This window comes from Tauraco erythrolophus, chromosome 2 (genome assembly GCF_009769465.1).
Source record: "Tauraco erythrolophus isolate bTauEry1 chromosome 2, bTauEry1.pri, whole genome shotgun sequence".
Classification (NCBI taxonomy): Eukaryota; Metazoa; Chordata; class Aves; order Musophagiformes; family Musophagidae; genus Tauraco; species Tauraco erythrolophus.
The window spans coordinates 73,531,063-73,551,037 of record NC_141466.1 but is presented as its reverse complement, the minus strand read 5'-3'; the positions used below and the strand labels follow the sequence as shown (position 1 = coordinate 73,551,037).

At 41.0% G+C, this 19,975-nt stretch overlaps 1 protein-coding gene across 1 annotated transcript in view; it reads right to left on the bottom strand.

Annotated features, from left to right (window-relative positions):
- Positions 1-19,975, bottom strand: part of CNKSR3 (CNKSR family member 3) — a 59,507-nt gene that overhangs the window by 16,841 nt on the left and 22,691 nt on the right. Inside the window, exons 2-4 of the mRNA XM_086625073.1 lie at positions 9,765-9,928; positions 1,925-2,127; positions 377-464 (exon numbers count right to left, since the gene is read on the bottom strand). Coding sequence (XP_086481199.1) covers positions 377-464; positions 1,925-2,127; positions 9,765-9,928 — 455 coding nt within the window. The remainder of the gene's footprint in view (positions 1-376; positions 465-1,924; positions 2,128-9,764; positions 9,929-19,975) is intronic.

The window sequence follows — 19,975 nt, the reverse complement described above, 5'->3', positions numbered from 1 at the left end:
TTTAGAGTTAGCACTAATAACTGTTTTTCCACACATTGTTTGGAACTTAAAAATCTTCAAATGCAGCAAACCAACTATTTCAAAAACCAACTCTCTCTCCATTAAAGCTCAGGGAAACATGAGTAGCCTTTAAACCACAGTCACTTAAGATACAGCCAGCAACAGCAAAACTGGAAATTAAATGGGGAAAAAAAACATTCAACTCAGCAAAATGGACAACAGAAACTGACCTTCATGGACCTTCAAAGTTTGAACTAAGCTCTCATTTCCAGATTTGCCTTCCAATTAGCACTCTGCACACAGCAAGCACATTACTTCCCCAAACACTCCCCCTTCCTTCCCTTTGGAAAGCAAAGAGGAAAAGAAATCAGCTGACCTTCTGAACAGTAGTAGTGAGATCCAAGCAGAGCTGAATGATTCTGTTCTTCATTGATGAAAAGTCAGCAATACCTGTAAATGGGGTCCTGCAACAAGAGAAAGTTCCTCTTAAATCAAAGGGACGGACCAGTCTTCTCCCATCCTACCTGTCAGTGAGGAAGAGCATGTGAGAGCGAGAGTTGTAACTCTAACCTCCACACAAGTGTGAGGACACAGTTTTACAATATAAATATTCCATGCTGCATAGTCTCATTCCATCCTTGTGCCAAAACTGATGAATGTCTAGCCCTGTGGTAAACAAGTTCAGAGAGCAAAACCAGAAGAAAGTCAATTTTCCAAACTACAGTTCTCTCAGCTCATGCTCCAGTCAGATCATGCTGACTGTGTTGTAAAAAAAAAAAAAAAAAAAAAAAATCACACTCTTGGGTTTGCCAGTGAGTAGATTTCCACCTTCCAAGTCTTTGACTACTAAACTCTGACTGGAAGAAAAAAAACCTCTCTACAAGAAGAAAAAAAGATTTTCACATTTTACACACAGGTGCAGTGAGGCTTAATCTTAGAAAAGGATCATTATAGGTAAGGAAGCTTTAGAGCTTATAGTGTCTCAGCTGTCTGGAGGGTCTGAGGTGGAAGGGCCAGAAGGGGGTTCAGAAGCAACCCCAGCAGGTTTGGAAATGGACAACCCAGCCATCTTGCTGACGGCGAGCTGCAGAAGAAATTTAGGGCAAACTGCCAGCAATAGGGTGAGAGGAGATGACCAGGTGAGAGGCACAAGCTGTTCACATCGTTGCCTGGACATAGAACTGGCTTCTTGCTGGAGAGCAGGGATGTCGAAGGATGAAAACCCTTCTGGCTATCGGTCCCTGTGCAGCTCTGCTCTTAACCTTCCCTCTCAGGAAAGCTTGCAATGAGCTTGAGAATTTACATTCATCTGTTATCATGGACAGCATTCCTGCCAGCATCCAACCGGCTCTGTTGCTTATTTGCTTCCGCTGCAGCTGTCACAAAACAACTCTGGTTCTTGCCAGGAAAAAAAGAATTAAAGAGAGAGAATTTAAAAAAAAAAAAAAAAAAAAAAAAAGAAAAGAAAACAACAAAACAAGCAAATTAAAAAAAAAAACACAAAAAAAAAGCAGAGAGAGAGTCTCTCCTACTGCTCAGTTTTCAAATCACAGAGCTAAGGCCACGATTTCAGCAGAACATTAAAAATTCTTTTAGAAAGGGACATGCTAATGACAAATAATTTTGAAGGCAGGAAGAGGAGAAGAGGAAGTCACATGTATGAGAAACTGACCTGAACAGGAAGACTCCTACTTTTATAAGTACCAGTTTGGATGCAATGTTAACAGTTTCACTGGTTTTAGCAAGAGTGGAAGAGCAAGAGTAGATACCCTAAATTAAATTTGTCTACTAGAGGCCTTCTGGCAACACCAAAAAAAGGGGTGAGGGAGATCAAGATCTTTATACTCATGCATCTAGAAATTGCCCTACAAGGAGAAGCAATTCATTACAGCAGTAAATTAAAATATAAAGATTTTATTCTTACCTGTCCAACCACGCAAGCAAGGCTTTAGCAGCACCAATAAGCTCTACCACAGAAGTAAGGAATTCATTGGGGGGCTTGCGAGAAGTATTTCCGTCATAATTTGAACTTTTCCTACGGCTGCTGATGTAATTCTGCAGATTGTTGGATGATGCTCGCAACTTGAGAACCAGGTTCTTCATATTGTCTGTTTCAAGGCCATAGTTCTGCAATGAATATATTAAGCCTGATAAATCTCCCTGTTGAGTCTTCCTATTTATTACAGCACAAGTTATAAACTTATATGGGATGAAAGGTCTGAGGATTTGCCCTTTTTTTTTTTTATTTTCTGGTTTTTGGCAAAAATGTCTTCAAAGATTTGTTCTACACTACAACCACTAAAGAATACTTTTGTGGGTGCCAAACTCTCTCAGTTTCTGAGATTAATGAGATTTGAGGACATTTTACAATCAGAACGAAGTCCCAATGTCCTATCAGATGTCATTTACCTTTAAAATGTAGTCGGAGTAAGAGGATTGTGTTGTTTTTGTTAAAGGAAGGCAAATGTTTTTCTTAAAATGTTTTCTGTGCTGTGGTACATGAACACTAAAGTAACATTTCATTCACAACTAAAGATAAGTTTAATCTGGCAAGAGATAAAAACATCAACGGGAAGCAAATGTAGTTTCATAATCAAAAGCTGAATTAAATATTTAGATCGCGCGTTTTCAGTAACTGCTCCTTGATTACAGCAGTGCAATTATTTGCAAGTTTGAGGACTGCATTAACACTATATATAGTAATTAAAACCATTCTTAGACATAGTATTTTTCATTCAACGGTATCTTTATAAAAATTTTTGAAGCCTAAAAAAAAATTTTAAAAAATCTGTAAGTCCTGCCTGTAACTTCAACTTTATAAATTCAAACACAACCAAACCATGCTCCATAAGATTAAAACTCAATTGTTTCAAGCAACACATTGATCAACTCATTGCAAACAGGTCAGAAGTGCTATACTATATCTGTTCTGAAGGCAACTCAACTTTGTAATCAAGATTTTCTTTTTGCTGTCAGTGTGCAAACGTAAGAATTATAGAGCAATATGTTTGCTGAGTATCTTTGCTTTTGAGTTACCCCACCTTGCAAAAATCTCTGTAGGCATCTTCTGAAAGTTACGTTGCAGGCAATGCTTGGCTCTTTTAGAGTGAAAATTCCTACTTTACTTGAAAATAAAAATGAACAAAAAAAAAAAAAAAAAACAAAAAATCTCAACACAACAAAAAAATCCCACCAACCAACCACCAAGTACCAAGCAAACAAAAACCCACCAAACCCACTCAAAAAAAAAAAAAAAGATAAATAAATAAATAAATGGAACTAAACTGCCTTTCTCAATTCTTTTGCTGCTGCAGATTCTCAGTCCAACCTCCTGCTCACACCAGGCTCCGTTGTTAGCTTAGACCAGCTTATTCAGGTCTTGTAAATCTCCAAGGACAGAGACTGCACAACCTTTCTGGACAACCAGATCCACCATCTGCCTGCCCTTGGGGTGAGAAAGTGCTTCCTGAAGCCCAGCCTGAACCTCTTCCTTCAACTTCTGCCCATAGTCTCTCATCCTCCCGCCACACCACCATGAAGAGCACAGCTCTGTCATCCTGCCAACTGTGTCCCCCCCATGGCAGGTGCTGGGGATCTGATATCAGGCATCCCTGAAGCCACCTCTTCCCCAGGCTTAAGGAGTCCCAGTCCCTCAGCCTCTCCCCATGAGTGAGTCCTCCAGCCCTGACCAACCTGGTAGCCCTCCACTGAGCTTACTCTGGTTCGTCCACATCTTTCCTGTACTTGGGGACAGAATATGTAGACTAACGAGTGCCAAGGAAAGGGCTACAATCACTTCCGTCCTTCTCCTGGTCATGCTCCCATTAAAGTAGGCCAGGATGCTGCTGGCTGCTTTGCTGCCAGGGCACACTGCAGCTCCGTTCTTTCCACAGTCAAGCATCCATAAAACAGGCTGGAATATCTAAGATTAAGTCATCTGCAAAAGACAAAACAGAACCTTTGCCCCAAAGAAACCCACCAGTACAAGGAGAGGTTTCAGGTACTCAGCTATCTTTAAAACACCTACCATATCCTATGGATAAGATCCCAGTGGGTGTAAGTTACACCAGTACATCCCTCCTCTCCCTGAGGGCTCTTGGCAAGGAAGTACCCTTAAAGTGCAGCCAGGAGTAGGGATTGAGAGGATATATCCAATTGAAAAAATGCCACTGTTGCAACAGCAAAGGATATCCTTAAATTTTCCAGGATCACAGAGAGGGAAAGATTTGGATCACTAAACAGTGTTAAGGTACTTATACACTGTCATGTGTATAAGTATCTTTTAATTTAAAAAAAAAAAAAAAACAAAAACAAAACCAACAACAACAACAAAAAAAGCACACCACACTTGAGCACCATTCATATATATTTCTTGCTGTTAGTTTTCTCCTCCTCACAGGACATGAGTATTAGTCTATTTTTAGAGGAATACTTTTTCACCAGCAGGTCTGGATGTGAAATAAGTTCCCATGATCACAAGAATTTGAAAGTGGCCATGTGCCAGAAATCCCCCCCTTTAACAGGGGAATTAGAGGACACTGACCCTTCTCCTTCTGTAAAGGGATATAAAACACAAAAGGTTTTTTTTTTTCCATAGTGGTATAACCACCTAAACATTCTGGTCAGAACTTGAGAGAGTCTTCATATATTTAGCTATCTCCAGGTCTTTCTTTCTGTCATTCGGGTGCAGAAATTGTACCTACCGTATGTGAGTGTCTGATTAGAGATGGCCCCAGCACTTAAGAGGACACATGTTAATACACCAGGCCAGATTTCAGCTTTGGCCCCAAAATATTCACATGCTCATTATCACACCTCTTTCATCTTATTCTTATTTATACAGTGAGTCAGTCCAGTGTGACTTTTCCAGGTTAGCTAGTTTTTAAATAATTCTATCAAGCAGTCCTCACTTTTGAGGTGGACTTCAACACAGGTGTTGCCTCTGGAGACACAGGGGCTCCAGCTTGTAACTGCAACTGGTCTCCCCAACAGCCTATCAAGAGCACATCACAGCCAAGCTCTCCAGTATCTGCGTACTAAGCTTTCTTATGGCTTCCCCCAGAGACCCGACAGCGCGCACCTGAGATATCTAAACCAGCGGTTTGTGCTCTAGGAAAAGCCCTGGCTAAGCGCTATGCCTATCCAGCACAACAGGAAGCATGCAGCTCTCCAGTACAGGCAACGGAATTCTCTAACTACGGATCAGCCCCGAGGGATGAACTTCCTCAGAACGAAGGGTCATCATGACCGAAACCACCTCTGCTCCAGAGGCAAACCAGTCTCCTCGCTTGTTTGCTCTAATACACAGAAAACATTATGCCCCTTCGCCAGACACAGCAACGCTTCTATCCAAGCTGACAGTACCTTGATCACCTCACAGACAACCACTTACTTCTGCTATTTTTCTTGCAGTGTCCAGTCCATTGGGACGGCTGGTTTGGGAAACTAAACCATTCAAAAAAAATCTATTCCCTTTTTTACTGTAGTGTGCTCTCAGCTGGATTAGCATCCTGAAGTAGCTCACCTCCGGGTCAGGCGAGTGCAAGCACAAAAGATCACTCGGAGGACAGGGAGGGGGTGGAGGTGGCAGCTGACTTGGATTAATCTAACTTGTCATGGAGCTGTAGCCCCAATTCAGGACAGATAGGAATGTCGATAGCGTGGCAGCACAGCAAACAGCCTTAGCAGCGACGCAGTCGAAGTGCAAGGCTTGGCAGGCTTTCTTGAAATACTTCTACAGAACTGAGGCCCTAATATTTAACAGGTTATTATTTAAGCAACCAAAAAGGTTTTCGCTGTTGCCTATGAACCAAAAAACATGGTACGGTTTCCTATTGCTCCCGATTTAAAACATCGAAGTTGCTTCCATCAAAACACAGGTTGAAGCCAGCGGTCAAGAGCAGCCCACGTCAAACACTCCCAGGTTGTTCCTCATTAACCTGTGGAGCCGCAGGCAGAGCCGGGGCGAGAGGCGGCAGGCACACACACGTGCGCGAGAGCGCGCTCTTTCCCAACTCCATCGCGCTTCATGAGAAAAAGTGCACTGACCAAATAACTGCTCAAGGTCAGACAGCTAACGTGAAATTAAAAGAAAAAAAGAAAAAGCATGGCTAACCGAAGTCAAAAGAGCGCAGCGGTTGTGTCAGAGCTGACTTGGGCCGCCCAGGGGCAGCACCGCCTGTCCCTTCACAGCCATGTTCACCTGCTGCAGTGCAATCAGCTGGATCTGCTGGCTGATCCAACTGAAAACCAGCTGTGGAGAAAAAAAAAAGTACAAAATAAAACCAGACTGAATGCCTGTTCAAAAGCTGATCCAACTCACTGCATGCCTACGTAAACACTAGAGTTAACACAAGGTACTGTCACAGTCACCTATTCTTGCTCTCTCTTAACAAAAATGCATCCTAAAGAATTCGCTAGAGTCCCAAATTTCCTAATAAACAGCACTAAGCTTAAGCTGAGACACCTAGAAAGCTAAAACCTTATGAGGTGGTGCATAGATGTGGTGCTTTTGACAAGGATTAGCCACAAAGGATGCATCTTCAAGTATACAAGTTCTATTTTATGTTATGATGTTATATTTTGCTGCACTGCAAGTATGCTGGCAGAACATTACTACCAGTGAAATTATCAAAGGCACAATGCTAAAAACTATGTTATTTTCATTTTGCGGTTTGGTTTTTGGTTTGTTTTTGTGGTGGGTTTGTTTTTGGTTTTGTTTTAAGATTGCTTAAAACCAGTATCTCTACACTGTAACTTCAAGAAAAATCAGCTGTGTTTTTGCTTCCAAACTCTCCTATCATACAGTGTAGTTCAAGATTCAGAAATCTAATCCAAAGAACACATTAAAAGTGAAAATATTTGCATATAGTTTCCCATTAATGCTTGCATTGTTTTATATTAAACCCAAACAAGCAAGTCTACCCATTAGGGAACGATAAGTAAGCATTCAGTTTTCACCACCACTCTATATGCTTTCTGTCCCAATTATTTGGCCAAGAAAGCTTATTTTCTGGACCCCTGCCCCGGCTTTTGTGGTTTTGCATGGGTTTATAAAGCATATTTATGTATGTTTCTTCCTCCATCCACCAAATACTTCAGTCAACTAAGAAATGTCTTCCTCTCATCCCTTTTCTCCCCCAGGCAAATACAGTTGTTGATGAAAAGATGGAGGCACTCAAGTTGATGTTCTTTTCCCCTCTGGGAGATTCAGTTTCTTTGACCTGTCCCCTAAATTCCTTAAGTCTGTCTTCAACACCTGTTCAGAAAAGTCTATTAGACCATCTGGAGAGCAAGAGAAATGTGTGCTCACAGGAAACCTTCACTTCTTATCCCTATCCACACTCTCTCCTGCTGAGCTGCAGCTTTGTCGCACATGTGGCCACTGTGCATCACAGGAGATGAGGAAATGCGGCCTCATCACCAAAGCGGCTGAGAAAGATGCAGTCATTTCTCTTTCAGCTATACTGGTTCTAGAGTTCACTTACTGTGGCAGCAAACACCATAACTTGAAGACATGTTTTCAGCTTGGCAGTGTAGCTGCCAAAGAGGGCTCTATCCCTATAAAACCTGGGTCAGGGGGGAAGGTGTCCTCAAGGAACAGACTATCTCCACACTGTGTTTTTATGACTGATCTACTGAGGCTGGAAAAAAGGTCTGTATGGTCAATGCTTGAAGAGAATTACTGCAGAAGAAAGATGCTTCAAAGACAGCTGCTTCACTGCCTTTAGAGCTGCAAGTGTTCCTGCAGCATGAGGAAACCAAAGCACTGATCTGAAGGAAGCTCAGCCAGAAAACTGCCAAGGTGAAACTACAAAAAGGAAAATTCTTCTTGAGAACTCCAGGACTGGGAAACGACCAAAACCCCCTCTCAGCCCTTCCTTGCTCCCCTCAAGAACAACTTTCAAAGCATGACCTCAGGCTGGCCCAGACAATGCCACATTTCCACAGTGTGAGCTAAAAGCATAGTGGGAATGAGGGCAGGGGAGGAAGAGAGGAAAAAAAAAAAATCCTCAAGATAGTTCCTTTTCTTTTTAATTCAAGGCTCCAGAAGTTAGGGAAACGTCACCATATATACACATACACAAAAAAAGAAACCATCCACTGAATTATATCAATATACAGACCCACTTTCAAAGAACTCATACAGGTGGAATGGGGAAACCTTTATTCTCTCATACAAAAAGAAGAGACAGCAAAATAAAAAAAAAAAAATTGGCTGTCACTAGAACTTAAAACACACCATGTCCTCAGGAACAAAATCAATGGTGATTTTATACAACAATCCCAAAAACTCAAGGGAAGGGACATCAAGAAGGTGACAAAGGGCATACCTAAAATATGGGAATTCTTCCTCCAGCTCTTAAAAGGCAACAAGGACATTTCAACTGCAATATGTGAACTCTGTCTAATGCATTAACTTGAGCTGCATTTCACAAAGGATTTCCAGAAATGAGTCTGAGGTCAAAACTTTTGTCTACAAAGGAAATTAGAAGGAAATTGTAGGAGATAAAACACAGCTTTAGGTTCTGGCGGTCATCCAGCTTTGTTCATTTTATTCTAATATTTTAAAAAGAAGAAAAAAGTGCCTTTGGGGGCTGCCACATTCCTTACTTCAGTCATGACTGTATACAGCACATCATACATTTACTAACTCACCAGACCTCTTCACTCACTGGACAGATTACCCCTTCCCACAACATGAACTGCATTTCAGGCTAATTCCATTCTTCTATGAGATTTTTTAAGTAATATGTTACAAATTTTTGATAGATACTGAAGAGGAAATAAACGTTTTTCAAATATAAGACCAACTCTTTGGGAAATATTTCAGACTGTATGAAGTGATTTCATGAAATACACTTCTTTCAGTATAGACTACCCGATTTGTTTCTGGTTATGGAGTACGAATGATCCCTGTAGCAACTCTCTGCAGCAAATAAAGCATGTATCATGCAGGCAATAAAGACTCGCCATTTTCAGAAGAGTATGCTTGGTGCCACAAGCTCTGCCTAATGAAGGGCAGGCGGGTCAGTGCTGGCCAAGGAATCATCAGGCAGCCTTTCCCACCCTTCTCCCTGATGTAATCATACATACCTCTGGCACTCATTTGCTGTGTTACATCAAAAACATCTTCAAGACTGTGTCCAAACTACAGCTTTTAAATAAAGCCTGCGCTAGCAAAGCAATCTTAAATATATTTATTCTTTTCAGATTGTGTTTGTTTTAAAAGTATCTGTGCAGTTATTATATAGCAGGAGTAAGATAGAGAAATAGCTTGAGTTCCGAATCCAATGAGAGTTGAACGTGACTGTAACTGAGTTATCAAAACATCCCTCATTTCAAGAACGTTTTCTTCACTTTGTAGGTAGACTGCAGAATCACTCAAACTCCATTTCAATTGATGTAAGGAACCATTAGCAGCTGTCATTTCAACAGTATGATTTCTATCTTATACGACAAATTCACTCAGTAGCAATTTTAATCACCTGGTTCACTAACAGCGGCCACAAGATCTAACAGTGCTACTCAGATAACTTCTTTCTTTAGAAGCGCAACCAAACGACTTAGGAAAGGAAATCTTGTCAGGAAAAAGAGAACACAAAGCTTGAGAGAATTAAACAAATTCTTACTGTTTTCTTTTACTGTGATGTGTAACAGAAAGCAAGGGACACAGGTATTCTGGTTTGATTAGACTCGCTTTAGTTATTCACCCAAAAGCACTTCAAGAAATTCTTTGCGTTATTGTTCGCCACTTAACTAACCAGTGCACACAGGAGATCCACAGCCTCTAGAACCAGTTCCTGGTGTCCGATCCGTGAGATACCCAATTCTTCAAGGTCCTGGTGAGAAATCTGTAGCAGCTGTTCACCATTTATCTTCTCCCGTTCAAATTTATGGACATACTGCTGCAGGCAATCGTCCAGGCCTACCGAAACACAGAAGAGAGAAAAGGAGAAAAGGGGATGAGAGTACAGATTTGTCTTTCCTTACCCTTCCCCCAACTAAAAAAAAAAAAAAGAAAAAAAGAAAAAACCCACCAAACCCCAAACTCCCCACAACTCAAAAAAAAAAAAAACCACTCAACAAAACAAACAAACAAACAAACCCTGCAAGAGGCACAAATTGCAAGTTCATACAATATGTGATGGCAAACTATGAAAGAAACTTGCAGTGCAACTTAAGCTGTAGCACAGGGGCGTAGAAACAGAGCACACAGGTTGTGCGGATTTTTGGGTCGCCTAAGTCAATGCATGACCCATCTGCTCCTTGTGGATGAAGCTCAGCAGATAAGGATGTCCCTTTGGTGTCTGCATAAGCAAAGCTATATTCAGCTATCAGGGTAACCCAAAACCCTGAACGGCAGCCAAAGCAACAACAACAAAAAAAAAGTGTCCAAAAAAAAAAATATACAAGGCAAGACAAGAACAAAGATCTTGCCCAAAGTCTAGTTAAACAAGCAAACAAAGGCACAAAACCCCACAGCTACTCATCTACTTTTACATAAAAGGACTGAATGAATGATGACAAGAAAATGGAACAATCAAAGGCAAAGCAATCAAAATTACATTTGGCTCAAGTCTCATTATTCCCTTGATTTATGAGACCCTGCAGCATCCTGAATCAGACATTCCTTCGCCTCACTAAGGATTAACGGCACAAACCAATAAGAAATCTAATTCACTTTTGTATCTATGAAGTATAGAAGTATGTAGTTTAGAGTATTTCATCCCAAATATCCTCACTTTAAATTGTGTTTCTATGATCTCATTTTCTACATCATTTTCCCCCCACTGAATAGAGAAAGGATTTCTGGTTTTTATTTATTTAACTAAGCTTTGTGTGTTAATCTGTCTTCTTACGTATTCCACTTATTTCCTGTGTTCTTAAAGATCCTGTATGCAGCAACAATCTGGGGAAAATATTTGGTTGTATATGTCATTTCAAAGATGATGCTGTGTTCCACTTCAACATATTAGCCAGAAGAAAAGGAACAGATTCAATTAGATCTGTTTTGCAGAAATACATCACATTCACTGAAAACAGCTGACAGGAGAAAAAAAAATCAGATTACAGAATTTACATTTACTTTGTAGCATCCACAAGAGCTACATTGTTTGACCACTCAGTTTTAAAAAACTGAACCTTTAGCTGTATAAAGGATGTTTATCCACTCGGCTGGCTCCAAATGAAGCCGTTGAGATGGACAGGATGTCGGATGCTGCAGATGAGAAACACGAACAGCATCCTGAACTACAAGGAAACGAGAGCCAGCAGACCAGTGCTCGGTTCCTCTCACGAGCCACAGCAGCAGCCTGGAAAACAAGCACTCCCCGCACACGCTACTGCCAAGAAAACATTGGAGACAAATCACAATGGGGGGTTTCCTAGGTGTCACCTGAAACATGTTCGCTTCGTGACAGCGGCACGAGCAGTCACTGCCTGGTCACAGCGGATCTGTAGATGACGGACTCTCCTCACACACCACCTGTCTTTGTAGCACTCGCTCAAAAAGTAGTAAGGACAGACAGACACCCTGCGACATGGCAGTCGCCCCCTTCGCACAGCTGGGGCAAGTTCCGTCACGGCAGTACATCAAAGCCCGGCTGAACGAGCCTGACTGCGCCACGTGCAGAGCTACGAGTGCACACAGCTTGATTTTCAAGCGTAATTATGAATGGGAAAGCCCACATGTAGGATGAGCGGAGTCTCCCAGGGCTACAGTTGTTTGGGGTGCACTCTTGTTTCTTCCCATCTGTCTTGGCAAGGCCGCATAAATTTTGAAAACTGAGCCCAGTGCTCTCTTTCCCACAGGCACCAAATTCTCCCTTAGGCTATACAAACTCTCTTCCCAGGAAAAATAATAAAAAGATCTGGCCTTCATTGTTTAACAATTTATTTTTTCAAAACAAATTCTCAACCGATGCTGACATACAGTGCGCATATTTGGCATTCCAAATTTTTAATGCTGTCTTGCAGACCACTCTTTCCCATCATTTGCCATCATAAGCCCATAGTTTCCATCACAAATTGCACAAACACCTCAAACAAAATACTTTATTCAGCATGCAAAGATTTTTTAACTTTCAAGTTTCTTGCACACAGTCTTACATTTGCCTACTATCCTTTCTGTGTGTTGACTCAACTTTCTAGATCCTCATTCTGTGCTAAAATACGACTCACAAACATATATAACCCCCACCAAGAAACACAACTATGGCTTTCAGCTTGCCTGTGATTTTTTTTTATTTATTTTTAGTTCATGCTTGCCTGTTCTTGAAGGTGTATTACAACTTGAACAGCTACCTCTAAAATAATTTTTTAATAAGACTCCTTAAAAACAATACTTGTATGATCATACAATAAGGCTGTATTTTGTAAAGTAAAATTACAAAAATCACACAAATGTAAATTCAAAACATTTAACAGAGGCACAGTCACTCAGCTAGAAATTTATTTAAGATTAAATGACCAAAACTATGCAAAGCAGGAAGTGAAGAGAGACCCACACACTCATGGCAAGCATTCACTAATGGTTTAAGATGAGCTTACTAACATTAGTGTTGTTATTATTTTTACTAAGAAACATATGGAAAAGTCTTAAACATTTTAATTAAGATTGCAAACGCATTTATAGCCTATTGTTTCATTTTCCATCATATGAATGAAATGTTTAAACATCATATGCAAACCAAAAAATTCCTATGCTCCCTTCTCCTTTCCCTCTTAGAGACAAAAAAGGACTCATAAATCAGTTCAATAAAATAAGCTAAATAATATTTATGTAAAGTTTAAAAAGACAACAGTCAAATGCCAGTGGTAATCTAAATGAACTGCTCATTTTTAGCTTCTTCCAAATATCTCTGTTCTTTCCGTGTAATTTTCTCCATGAACTTCAGAGCCTCATGTAGACTTGGAATTGCTCTTTAGCAAAGTTTGGATATTTTTGAGAAACTTGAATGAATTAAAAACTGTAAAAAGCAACCTGTACTACTCAGAAAGACATTTTCTTACATGCCAGATCATTTTCAACAGTGCAATATTAGCAAGATCAAGCAAGAAAATAGTTTTCTCTATTTTTGAAAAAAAAAAATTCAAGACTCTAGACATTGGAAGACATCTATATTTATCTCCTTCACCCATTTAAGAGCCCTTCTGAAGTCTAATCTATTCATTTTATTCTCAAAGTGTATTTAAAAACCATGCGTCTCAATTGCATGTGAGAAATTTTTATATATTATTCCCTGCACATACATCAAAACCATGCACAAAAGATAACATCCTTCCTACTTACATAACTGTTAGAACTAACAACTGCAGAAAGTTACCCAAGTTTTACAACAATAGTAGCAGTGATTTTTTTGGGAAGGGAGAGAGACCAGTTAGTGTTATTCGTATCGTGAAAACCCTTCTGAGGAACTTCAGTGTAACTTGAACAAAACTTCCTCCCAAATTTTGGCAGGTGTAGAGATGTGCAAAAGATCCTAAGAACTGTCTAGACTTTTCCGTCTAAAATAACCTTCCACCACCACACAAAGCACCCCAGAAGACATTCAATACCTTGCATTCATGCAAAGACAGTGGGACAGGGCTTACACTTACAGATTTGCACTGATACCAATCTCAGCCTGTTTCCAAGACTAAGAAAGTTATTTTGAATAAGAATTGAGGGGAAAACAACAACTTTGAGGGGGCTAAGGGGGAGGCTTGGGTCTAAGCCGTAACTATTAGTTTACTATTCAGAGAGAATTAACATTTCTACTGTTGATAGATGTCAGCCATTCAGCAATGACTTACCTGACTCCCAAAGTACAAGAGACTCGTGTTTTACAAGTAGTCATTAAGTAGTTTCACGTTTTTTGCTCAACCTCTGTGCTGAACATTATGGTAGTTAAATTATTTGGTAAAGCAATAAAAACAGTTAATTAACGTATTACAGCCACGCGTCCAAAACCAGCCGACTCGCCACCTCTCCTTTCCTCCCACCATCCCACTCTTTCTCACTCTCTTCTCTTGTGAGACCAGAGTCTAGTTAGTCCAACATGGCAGAGAAGGAAGCAGGGAAGAGGAGATAAGGCAAGAAACTGAAGAAGGAACAGGGAGAGGGAACTGGAAGGTGATGGGGATCATCTTCTGTTAGTTCCAGAACTTGAACAGATTCTCAGGATAGCTCATAAAATGCCAAAGCTGACACAAGGAAGTGGGAGAACAAGCCAATGAACAGAGGAAGAACTTGTAAGACCTACTCCTTCACACAGCACCACCATGGGGAGTGTTGCTCACTGTCTCAAGGAAATATCGCCTTATTATAATGAACTCAGTTTCTTCTCTGTTGGGTGACTCGTTAACAAACTGGCAGCACTTGGTGTCTCTGAGTAGCACTAAGGCTCAGCTACAACCCTCAGCCGGCCAAGGGACTCTCTTAGACCTTGGGTAGCTGGCTAGTTGGGACGGCCAAAGTCTTCTTTGTCTCATCACCTTAAGAAACACACATTCAAATGTTGTAAGAATCTGATCTTCCCACCTAACAAAGTCACTCTTCTTCTGGTCTCCCCTTTAGAGTCTATCTATTTGCCACTTCTAGTCTCCAAAGACTCCTTGCACACACCAACTTTGATCTATCCTCCCAAGCTTTGAAAGATCATCAGTTCTGGGAGAATCTTTGTCATACTCCATGGTACATGTCATTATATTATCATTTACATTCCACATCATTTTATAACTGTTATTGTGATAGCTTCCTCCCTTCATTTCCTCCATCTATTTCCAGGACTGGAAGAAATTAATAAATGAAAAAGCAGGAGGGACTCAAGGCAGCAAAGCAACACTAGAAAGAGAAAATTACTTCATAAGCAGGCGAACCAGCACCTGAGAAGGTGGATGAAAGTAGGGAAAAATGGTCCACAAGACAGCTGTGAAAAGCTGAAGCAGCTCAGTAAGACAGGTACAGGGTGAAAAGGAACAAACTGAAAAGTTCAAGGAGAAAGAAAACAAGTTTTCTTTAATATAGAATTGTTTGATACAGTGGGAAGGTTGTTCCACTGTAACATCACGCATGCCATTCTTCTCCTGCAATATTACAGACAAACATATCCAGGGATGACTAACAAAGAAATTCAAGGTTCTTTAAAAGGATGATAAAAATAAATGTAGAGCAGTCAGTAGAAACTTCATTCAGTAATAATTTAAGCCTAGGTATGAAATTACTTTCTAGGACCCACATGCCTGATTGTTTTAGCATTTATCGTTCTATAAGTTTTCAAAACAAAATGTTTAGTTACCATTTGGTGCAAATCACTTATAGGGGCCAGAAAAAAAGCTCAAAGGCCTTACTTTGCCAAGAAAAAATAAAAGCCTTCAAGAGATCTTTGAATTACTGTCTAGTGAACACAGATAAAAACTTCCTTGATCAATTTTTTTAATCCAAGTAGTTACAGTCACTCATAACACTGCCACCATCTGAAGTATCAGTCACTAAAAATAAACAAAAACACACACCAGAATTGAACAGCAACAGCTGTTTATTATCAGCATCAAAAAACGTCTCCTGAATAAAGCAGTTCGTTTATAAAATAAGTTCTCATCATGTAGACAATTGTAAGCAACTCTTCCACAAAAGGGGAAACATAACCACCATTTTTAAAAAGGGAAAAAAGGAAAAGGAACTACAGACCAGTCACTCTCACCTCTGTGCCTGGCAAGATTGTGGAGCAGATCACCCTGGAAAGTATGCTAAGGCACATAGAAAAAAAGACATGGCTTCACTAAGGGCAAACCATGCCTCACAAATTTGGTGGCATTTGACACTGTCCCACGTGACACCTTTGTCTCTAAATTGGAGAGAAAGGGATTTGACGGACAGACCGCTCAGTGGATAAAGAATTGGCTGGATGGTCATACTCAAAGAGTTGCAGTCAACACCTCTAGGTCCAAGTGGAGACCAGCAACAAGTGGCACTCCTCAGCAATCAGTATTGGGGCTGGCACTGTTAAACGTCTTTGTTGGCAACATGGACAGTGGGATCAAGTGCACCCTCAGTAAGTTTGTTGATGACACCAAGCTGTGTGGTGTTGTCAACACACTAGAGGGAAGGAATGCCATCCAGAGGGACTTTTTGACAGGTTTGAGAGGTGGGCCCATGCAAACCTCATGAAGTTCAACAAGGCCCATGTGCAGAACCTTGCACTTGGTCATGGCAATCCCAAGCACAAATACAGGCTAGGTGAACAATGGATTGAGAGCAGACCTGAGGAGAAGGACTTGGGGGTGTTGATTGATGAACCAGCAAGGTACGCTGGCAGCCTAGATAGAAAGCCAACTCTATCCTAGGCTGCATCCAAAGAAGCATGGCCAGCAGGTCAAGGGAGGGGATTCTGCACCTCTACTCTGCTCTCAGCAGAGACCCTACCTGGAATACTGCATTCAGCTCTGGGGCCCACAACCTGGGCATGGACGTGTTGGAGCGGGTCCAGAGGAGGCCATAAAGATGATCCAAGGGCTGGCACACCTCTCTTATGAAGACAGGCTGAGAGAGTTGGGGTTGTTCAGCCTGGAGAAGAGAAGGCTCCAGGGAGACCTTCTAGCAGCCTTCCAGTACCTGAAGGGGGCCTACAAGAGAGCTGGAGAGGGACTTTTTACAAAGGTACGTAGTGATAGGACAAGGGGCAATGGCTTTAAACTGAGAGAGGGGAGATTTCAGTTAGATATAAGAAAGAAATTCTTCACTGTGAGGGTGGTGAGGCACTGGAACAGGTTGCCCAGAGGAGTGGTAGATGCGCCATCCCTGGACATGTTCAAGGCCAGGTTGGATGAGGTATTGAGCAACCTGATCTAGCAAAAGGTGTCCCTGCCCATGGCAGGGATGTTGGAACTAGATGATCTTTAACATCGCTTCCAACTCAAACCATTCTTTAATTCTATGATTTCCGTTTAATCATCTGCATCCTAACCAAGCAGGCACGGCCTAATGCCTCACCAGGCATTAGGTCTAACTTTGCTGAGGACAAGCAGTGCCTAGAACAGCCAGAATGGTACAGAAGTTTCTTGTCTGTCCCCCAGCTTCATGCAGGGGTGGGACCAGACAAATTGCTTGCCACTGCCTACCAGAGGGACACAGAAAACAGCACTCATGAAGGTCACAGCAGGACGCAGGCAAAGGGCAAAGCCTTCAGCTTTGATAATGAATGCGTTACTGTCCCCTCTGTAATCCACCCTGACTGGCAGTTGCACAGAAAGCCTTTTGCAACATGTTCTTATTTTCAGTATTTCCAACTAACGTATTTAGACTGGAAAAACAGACTACATACACACGAGTTCACACTACCTCAAAATAAATCCATTCATTCCATTCCAATCCATCCATAAATCCCTTAGCTTCTTTTGAATGTAAAATTATAAGCTTAGCCTTGTAATAAAAGAACTGGTGGGTAAATTTGGGTTGTAAACCATCCTGACAAGAACGGCTATGGAGACTGTGTTTAACCTTTAGTCACTCCATATAGATGCAATCTCAGACTGGCAGGCCTTCAACCGTGCTACACTTTTTACCAGTCTTCCCCACAAAGCCATTGATTGAGACCATTCCAGCAGTACCTATTATTATGCTCCAGACTGTAAATTTGAGGACAACTATAAGCTTCAACACTTCACTGGTTAAATCATGAAGTATATCAAGGAAGAGTCAAAATAGCCTTTGTCCTTGCTACACTCGTTGAACCCTTCCAAGAACTCCAGCAGGTTTGCAAAGCTAGACCTCTCTCTACAAAAGCCAGAAAATCCACTCAGATTTCCCTCACAAAAAAATTTCAGGAAACTAAGCAGACATGAAGTAAGAGAAGAGTCTTTACAGAAGAAAATATTGTAGAGAGAGGAAGGACACAATAAAGACCCATAAAGCCAGAAGCGGCACAGAAAAATGGAAAGAACACTGATGATATTTCATTTCTTCCAATACCAGAATTAGGGAGAGCCAATGAAGCTAGCATGTAACAGGTCCAAACAAGCAATAAAAGAGTGATTCTTCACACAACAGTATGCAATGAATGTTCAACATCCATACGGGTTCAGGAGAAGTTGAACAGGTTCATGAAAGAAAATGCCACAGAAGTCATGTCTGACTCAAAAACTTAAACAGAAATGGCTGAAGGCTTGAGGAAGCCTACAGAAGGAAACACACAATATGTCATCTTTCCTATGAACCTTTTTAATGCATCCCTTTTAGGCAAACATTCAGGATGGGATACTGAGCTAGACGGCACAGGACACAGGCCTTCCACAGCTGTGCCATACACAGCACCAAAGGTAGATGGCAGCTTCCTTCTAATTACTGTTATCCTAAGACTTAAGAACAGTGTTATCTCTTCACTAATAAAAGCTAGTATTGGTTAGTATTTACTTTAATAGCGACACCAGATTTTCCCAAAAATGCAAAAACTCTACACAGAGAAACAGAAGGTGGGACGGTTGGGGGGCAGGGGGGAGGGGGGAAGTGGAGGAAAAGGCTAAACACTAATACTGAATTGTGATATCAATTTAAGCCAAAGATACACCCAAAGCTTTTACAGACTGATAAAAAAAAAAGAAAAACACAACAAAAAACCACAAACCACCACAACAAAAATAGACCCTAGTAATACTAGGAAATAGATTACAGTGAATCCCACAGCTGCTCTCACAAGTTGTAATCCAGCTTGAGACACTAACAGTGAGTGGGAAATTGCAAGAGTGAATAAATTCAGAAATTGCACCTTCAGTTGACAATGAGTGAATTTGCATTAGGACTGCAAAAATACATGTGCCATGAGTGAAAGGTAGCATGCAATAAACTGAGATAAAAGCAATGCTATAATAAAGAAAAGTTAATGATATTTAATTCCAAAAGAATTTCAGCTAAAATTCAAAGCAGAATTTTCTTTCTTTTAATAGCTGTTTTTCAGAGAACTGATGAAAAAAATTGAGGTGGGGGAAGAGAAACCTATTTCTACTATTTTCCATAGGGAGTTTCTTATTATGACACAGCTTTAAAGCTTCAAATTAAAGGCAAAATTAAAGCGTAATGCTCTAGAAATTGAAAAGTGAATTTTTCTGGCATGCCACATTTCTGAAAAAAAAAAAAGGAGGAAAAAAAACCAGGACACAGCATAATGAAATACAGGTTTAACCAGAAAAATCTCTCTATATAAAAGATACAAGCATGAAGACATAGGCAAATCATGCTTTACTACACTGAAAAAAAGAGACCGCTGTGCCACAACCACAGAGAGAAAGAAATTAAAGCCTTTTTCAATTTGACAGGGTACTCCCTCTTGACACGAAAAAGTAGAGTACATCAGGAAACAGAACCAAACAAATCTATTGTATTCCATTCCTACCCATTTGAAGGCAGGTGGGTCAGAATATGCATGTAGTTGTGTTTTTCACCAGCAGAGCTGGACTGAACATCTGTGCACAACTGCATGTACTAGGCCATAACCTAGTGGGGCTTTGCTGCCACCACACTCGCTAACATCACCCACTTTCCTGAGAGAACATGAGTGACTCCACCTCTGAACATTAGGCCATTAAGTATCATTTGGCTTCTAGGGTTGAAATTTTGACTCACCTGGAAAGAAGAAGGAAGAGACGAGAGATACCCTTGTTCAGGACTTACCACTCAGCCCCAGGCAGCCAGACTCTGCAGTGCCACCCCAAACACTCATCTTAGGAAAATGAGTTTCCAAGAAGGAAGAATAGGAACCACAAACAAGGACTCATATTCAAGACCTCAAACATCTGGCAGCACAATATCTTGCTGGCAGCATTTCAGCTGTAACTCTTCACTAATCCCAGCCACCACCAGAACAGGACTGCTGACCAGAGAAAGATGGAGGATGAAAACAAAGAAGAAAACTCATGCACGTCATTTTTTCCTGCCGACTTTGGTGTACATTCTCTGTCTGGATCAAGGATTAAGCTCCATGCGATGAAGTAACTTCAC